Below are 7,677 nucleotides of genomic sequence, written 5' to 3'. Positions count from 1 at the left end.
GGGAGAGGGGGAAGGGATAGGGGGAGGAGGAAGAAGGGGAAAGAGGAAGTGGGAGAAGGAGGAGAGGGTGGAGTAGGCAAACTGCATTCCTTGCAAAGACAGTGCCAAGAAGTAGAGATGATCTATTCTGTCAGCATCATCTTATTTCCTTTCACATTTTTAATTATATGAAAGAATCCTAAGCTAAACAACCAGAGGATACACACCAGCCCATGAAGTTAAACTGAACTGGCTCCATGAGACAAAAAGGCATCAGTAAGAGAACACTATCACAGGATTTTTTTTTTTTTTTGGGCCTTTAAAGATAAATATAGTAAGTTCCTTCTGCTTTCCCAAATAAGTGGAATGGATGGCACCTGGGAATAAGACTCTACCAGAATAAGTGTTTGCTACCTGAAGCTGAACTCATAAATGGAATACGTCATTCACTATTTGGGTATGGAAACAGATATCTATGGGGGCAAAAGAGAATTTCATTGATTTTATTTTTTTTTATTTTAATGTAATACAAGTAGATATTAATGAAAATATAAAAGCCTTTCTATAAAAATAATTTTCATAACAAAATAGAGAATAACAGTAGCAAATACGTGGTGTATCAGTATCTCTCAGCTCATTTCCTAGTAATACCATAGCTTTTCTGCATAAAACATTTTCATTAACAAAGTACCTCACACTCTGTAAAATGTTGAACAGCTTCTTCCTGTTTCACAATATCTATTATACCTTTTGACTAATTGGAAGAAAGATAAAGAATGACAAATAATGCTAAACATGTTTTATGGAACAGAGAAAATGATTGAGAAATGCAAGCAGAAGAAACATGTTAAACTCTCAAAACTTTAAAATAGGAGGAAAATAAAGGATTGTCAACATAAACATATATTAATAGATATATATTTCTGTATGTAGGAAATATTTGCATAATTTAAAGCCAAAAATCTACAGGCTTACCTGTCATATCGCATATCAGAAAAACTGACAAAAGATAAACACTGAGTGTGTCTGATTCAAATATAAAGAAAATCGTCTGGGACTTAAAAATATCAAGCCACACATGAGTAGAAAGTAATCGTATGCTCTCACCCAACTACAAAATGATGGTCAGTACTAAAAGAGAGCAGAGCAATGAAAATGTAGAGAGTGTGACCCACAAGCTCTATGAATAAGGTAATTGTCACTCACCTTCAAAAACTCAGAGTATATTAGTCTGAGGAGGTTTTTTCAAGAAATTAAAAAAAAAAAACCCTAGCGAACAAAAAGAGATACACTGAAAAGTTGAATAGGTTATTAATGATTTATTCCATTTATCTGCTATATTAAAACAGATATGAAGATTGTATTCACAGGGAAAAGAAGAAAAAAATGTAAATGTTATGAACATTAACACAAAAGTGATAGCACTTAAAAATGCCAGGAAATGAATATTAATGTCTATGTTGAGTTCATCATCTTTCGTAGATGAGGGTCAAATATAATTATGTCTGAAAAGTATTTTGGATTTGTAAATAATTTTAAATTATTTTCAAACCGTTTGAAGTTGTAAGCAGCAAGCTAAATAACGGCAATTAAATTGGAAGCACAGAGACGGGATGACATAATGTTAAAAATGGAAATAAATACTAAACATTTTCAAAACAGTCTAAAATATCATAAAGGAATTTAAAAGGCAAATGATAAACTAGAAAATTATATGCAATATATATCACCTGCCACTAATGGCTCTAAACGTGCTAGAAATAATATTAACAATTCAAGAGAAAATTAGACACGCATATGAAAATTATACAGCAAATCCAAAATATAGGAAATTCTATAGAACAAAATGACTTGTTTCCTCAATGAATAAAGTGCATGAAAACAAAAGGATGAGAAGAACAATTATCAACTAAAAGATGCTTAAGAGCTATGTAAACCAGGTGCAATGTGCTAGCATTTTTAAAAACCTAATTAAAAAACAATTAGAAAGACATTTATAGAATTGAAAATTTATAAAACTGGAAATATTGTAATATTGATGGAATATCAAATATTAAGGAGTTGGTATATTTAGTGGGTATGATGATAGTATTGTAGATTTTCGTTTTTGCGGTCTGTTAGAGAAACATATGGAATTATTGGAGGGTGAATCAATGCAATATCTGGCTGGGATTTGTTTTAAAGTATTCCATTAAAATTCTAGAAAAGAAAAGTGATTGAAGAAGCAAAGATCATAATCATTTTTGGATTCAGGAAATGAGCCTGTGGGAATTCATTACCCCTTCCTCTCCACTTATGTATAAGTCTGGAGTTTTTACTGTATATGTTTGAATGAGCTGTTTCTACAAGTCCTACACAGCGGCGTGATTCCTGGTGTCTAGAGAACAGATAAATCAAAAGCATCACGACTTCAGTTACGACTGGCGTGTAATTCCCTTTACATTCTTTCACTAATCTTGTTTTAAAACTAAAACCTGAAAATAAGGCATATAGAAAGCACGTGTGACAGTTTTGCATCTTGAGCTAACTGGATAATTCGAAACTGACTGGTCAGTTTATTAAACTGATTGTTTAGGGATTTTGGCTAATATATATGAAATGTACTCCACGTTTGTTGATGAAATTATTGCTTATTTGGGGAGAAGGAGAGGCAACATGAGCATGCTGTAAATAGAGTCATGAGAAAAATAAATAAGGGAGGAATACAAACTTCGCTTCATCTCGCTGTTCTGAAGCACCCATTACAGCACCTCCTAACTAACCCACTGTCTCCCCACAACTCATCCAAAAGAGTGCTTCTATTTCATTAACACATCTTGCTACGGTGTTCACAACTCCTTCAAATGCTCCACTGTCCATCTCAATGTAAAATAAAATAAAACGTCTCCAGACAGCACAACATTTGAAGACAAAGGGGAAAATCCTAACAGGCAATTCGGTCAGGAAGAAAAGAATAATGCACATCGAATGACCAGATTTTCATTAAGGCAGGTCGAAGGTTCCCAGGACCGTTAAAGGCACGGAATATGAAATCTGCCTTCAAGACTAAGCACACCGAGATAGTAGGGGATACACTTGATCTACTCAGTAATGCTAGCTGCCACCACTTTGCACACTGCTTAACACAATCTATACTCCGAAGCACAGATCTTCATACAATAATTCAACCCTACCATTGAGGAAAATATACTCAGGACCTTCAACGGACACTGCTTTATCAGTGTAGTTTTAATTGTTTAAGAACCTAGAACATTACAAGACTCCTCCCTCTAGCCTGCCTCCAAGTTGCTGATGTTTTTACTGTTTTAGTAACAGAAAATAATCAAATCTTCAGTGTGCATAATGCAGCTCTAGGTTTCTATGCCACACTACAAAGCAGAACAACAGAATTATGGATGTCAGTGCTCACCTATTCAAATAAATAAAGCGCAAAGACATAATGGTAGATTTAATATGATTAAATGATAATGAGCTGTAATAGAATTTTCATTTCATTGATAATATAATTTCAGAAACCATTTCAAGTCTAGTGACCACTGCAACAGTAGTATGCTCAAGAGGAGAATCCAGAAGTTTGAAGTTCGTATTTACTATTTTGGCATTCCCACCTATCTTCTCCCATTTTCATCTAGTGGTGATGTTTTTCTGGATATGCTTATCCACTTCTTACATTTGCAATGCCTTATGCCATTTCCATGAATCCCTAGTGCCCTTGCCATGTTTGTTTTCATTGTGCAATCTTTCCCCAAGGTAGACAGAATGTCACACTTTCCCGCAGCTCACAGAATAATCTGTTTCTCCACGATGCCTGAAGTGTATACCTTATGTATGCACACACACACAGGCATAAACACAGGCATGGCAACCTGTTAGGCACTTTCACATATGTTCAGGAAATGTGCACTTCAAATCACCAGGGCCCTTGGCCTACCACTCTTGGATGCTAGTTGGATACTACCGTGGCTTAGCATCCTCGCTAATCACAGGAAGTCTTTTTCCCCACAGGGCTTATGCTGTCTGGACTTATCCTCAACTTCCTTCACCCCTGACTTTTACCTACAAAAGTCAAACTCTTGGCCAGAGACCTCTTCCTAAGAGTTTGCTTCCCACACCTAGGAATATTTACAAGTGCTCAAACTCTAGCCAGAGCAGTTCTAAATGCCTTATGAGGGGAATTTAATTTAGTCCACACCTATAAAATCACTGGTATGATTAATAACATCTGATATTTAATCCACACTTGCATTCTCACAGCACAAATAAAAGAACATCCTTCTTCAAAGAGTTTCAAAGAATAAGGAAAATGCATTTCTCTAATGAAATAAAGTCCTTTAGGTTGTGTTGACTCCAGACAATATAAAATGAGGACCTACATGCAGACAGACGTAAGACTGAGAAGTCAAGACCCGTAAAATTTTCTTGAAATTTCCTGACTACCAGAGGTAATCCCCCAAAATCCCTCAACCAAGTCTCTGCTTTACACATTTCAGTGACTTCACCTGGGGTTACAGACCCACAGTGGTATGCAGGTTCTGCCTAGCACTTACCCATTCCCTGCTCCATTCCCTAAACAGAAGCACGAGGTCTGGTTCTAGAGATAACCAAGTAGCTTGCCAATTTCTAGGTAAATATCTGGGGCATATGTACGAATGGGCATTCTAAGGAAGAGGAAATGTTAAAATTGGGCCATATTCATGTTAACCATGGGCACACTTATACATGATTCAGTATTTAACATTAGCCCAAGCATTTGAAAGTAGCATTAAAATAATGTGCAATGTTATTTAATGAGCTGTGAATTCAACAGCCCTCAGGCAATAAGGACTGAGACACAGAATTTCCCTGGCAGTGTTAAGGAACCCAAAAGCTCAGAGAAGTAGGAACTTTAAGGTGTACTTCTGTTGTCTTCGTCTAACTATTAATAATGTGCTCTCTCATCCTCCGCAGTATCCTGCCTTGGGATGATGAGCCACCAGTTGGGCCACCTTTTACCTGTGCCACCTTCAGGGCTCCAGAAGACACTTCTTTCACCAAGGTTTTAAGAAATACCTTGGTGCAGAAAACATCAGCATAGCTACACTGTCCTCTGTTGCTGTTCTCTGGCCCCTAGAGATGCCAGTAGGAAATCCTGGGATTGAATTGGATTCCCAGATCTCAACGGGACTTACGTGGGAAGAGTGCGAGTGGCAGAGGCCAATGACCATACTTAACCACTAAAAGACAACCCATCTCTATCTTTCGTAGTGCTTGATATTTACTGAAAAGATTGCCAACTCTTTTTCCAGGTAGTACTGAGGAGCTGGGATGAGTGCCTATTCCTGCTTATTTGCTTCATTGTATTTAATCATCATTTGTCCAAATGCGCACATCTGTGTAAGACTGCTGGGATTCCGAAAAACAACAGCTGTGCAAAACCGGTGCAGAATCTTGGCTGCCAGGCACACCGGGCTCCCGCAGCAATCTAGGAGGGCAGGGAAGGAACCTGGGAGTGAGGAGGCAACTATCCAGGTTGTAAAACTGTAGAGCTGTAGCCAACTCAGGCATCTTCTATGTTGGTCCTTATCTCCAAAAGCCGTGGTCTGTCCGTAGGATGGAGTAGGTTGTGGTAGACTAGGTCACTGGCAGATGTAGGCAGGTGGTGGCAGTTGTCACAGGAGCCTGGCCAATAACTGGGGCTCAGGACATAGTTCAGAGTAGCAAGGGAAGGGGATTGGGGCTGGCCAGAGTTGACACAGCATGCTTCAGAGCAAGGCCCAGCCCCAGTACCTGCGGGTGACTCGGGCCGTACTCTTGGAACAAAGACAAGCACTACAGGGGAAGGAAGAGAGAAAGGGAGAGTGAGAGCGAGCGGAAGGGGACACAGGAGGGAGGAGGGGGCTGAACGCTGCAGCTCCGGGAGTGGTAGGGGGTGGTGGGGGAGGTAGCATGCAGTTCTCTCCTCCTTGAGACCTAGTAATCATCCTCTTCCTCATGCTCCTCGTCTTCCTCGTCATCCCAGCCAAAACACTGTTTCATCTCCTGGAGAAAGGCCCGGTAATTGCCTAGGATGGGGCTATCCATCTCGATGTAGGGCACCACCCACTCCTCGGCTTCCCCAGTGAGCAGGCTGATTAGGAATGCCATTTTCATGGCGTCGTTGCAGAATCGGTTTTCTTTCACGAGCATGTAAGACGCCGTCTGCACGATAAACTCGGGGAGCCGGGCGCTCTCTCCGTTGAACGTTTCAGGGAAAGGCACGGGGCAGATCGGCGGACGTACCTGGCGCAAAAGACTGGCCCGCTCGCACACCAGCAGCCGCAGCTGCTCCACAAGCTGGCTGTTCTCCAAGCTCAGGGCGCGGTGCCGCACCAGAAGTGCGTGGAGCAGCAGCACCACTTCGTCCGTCGCGATCTGCTTGGAAGGCCTGGGCTCCTCGGTTCGGTTCGAATGGGCCAAAGTACACACTAAGGCCTCGCAGGAAATGCGCGACTTTGCAGGCTCTACGGCCAAGGGAGCGGGGGTGCGAGGCTGGGTCGGGGAGGTTGTGATAGCTCCGCCCACAAGGCCACGCGGGGGGTCAGCGCGCCAGCGCGAGCAGTGGGTTTAGTGTGAGGGCGTGGCCAGGGTGGGGCGGACCTGGTAGGGGACGCGGCCAGGGAGGGCTTGCCCTGGCAGGAGCCAGCAAGGTCGCAGAGCCGTGGCGATTGATCATTCAGGAGGTTGCCAGATAAGGGTAGGAAGGGCGGCAGAGTCTGAGATCTGGGCAGAGTATAGAAGTAGCACTGTAGCTCATCTGTTAGAGACTGCGGACCTGAGCGGGCTGAAACCCTACTCCTACTTCCGACTTTCCCGAGGCAATGTCCCTTTGTGAGTCTGTGATCACCAGACTGCTTTGGCAAGGTGTTTTATTAACACTTTCCCTTCCTTATTTAAATCTCAAACAGAGAAATATTGACACTTTGACCTCATCGCAGGAGTTCACGACCATTCAGAATCACAAAGACCCTCTTGGGACCTGTCTTTCAAGACAAAGCAACGTTAATGATACTGTATACTTCGCTTTTAGAACAATCTGAATACTTTCAACATCATAAATTCTGCAAAGTTAGCATTCAATAACCATTTGCAGGGTTCTTATCTCTGACTATTTCATACTGATATCAGTTCCTTGTTTCTGGGTAATATTCCTTGGATAACAGTGGATAAAGCATTAAGAGGCTTGTGCTTTTAAATAATTTTGTTTTTCTATTTTGAAATGTAATATTGAAGTAGTTGACAACTGCGATGGTCCCAGCACCTTAGATCCTACATACACTCGTGGCTTTGCTTTTAAAATAGATCCCCCAATTGGATCACTTCTTGTCACTTCCTCCACTCTTACCCTGATCCCAGGCTTCCATTCCTATCCTGATTGCTGCAAATAGTGCTTAACTTTTACTCTCCTCTTCCTACAATACATTCTCCAGAGAAGTGACAGGAATCTTTCGAATCGAAAGTTAGAACCTTCACGCCCCTGCTCTAAACACTCCAAGTTTCCCCTTTCACCGAGAAAGAAATTAAAAAACAAAAGCAAACTCTTGGTCACAGGCTACGAAAGACCGGGCTTCTCCTCTGCCTCTGCTCCTCAGGTGCCCTGTTCAGCTCCACTTATGCTGCCTTCTTGGCTGACTCTCAGATAAAGCATAGTTCTGATCTCAGAACATTTGAACGCACTTTCTA

General features: G+C 41.4%; 1 protein-coding gene across 1 annotated transcript; it reads right to left on the bottom strand.

Moving 5' to 3' along the window:
* Window positions 1-2,048: 2,048 nt before the first annotated feature.
* Window positions 2,049-6,561, bottom strand: Ldoc1 (LDOC1 regulator of NFKB signaling; the record flags this gene model as incomplete). Its single annotated transcript, XM_010645145.3, has 1 exon — window positions 2,049-6,561. A coding segment is annotated over one exon (633 nt), but the record flags the coding sequence as incomplete, so codon positions are not given.
* Between the last annotated feature and the right edge of the window lie 1,116 nt (window positions 6,562-7,677).

Source organism: Fukomys damarensis, unplaced genomic scaffold, assembly GCF_012274545.1.
Source record: "Fukomys damarensis isolate Sample0158 unplaced genomic scaffold, DMR_v1.0_HiC HiC_scaffold_39, whole genome shotgun sequence".
NCBI classification, from domain to species: Eukaryota; Metazoa; Chordata; class Mammalia; order Rodentia; family Bathyergidae; genus Fukomys; species Fukomys damarensis.
This window is presented reverse-complemented; position numbering and strand designations above follow the sequence as displayed.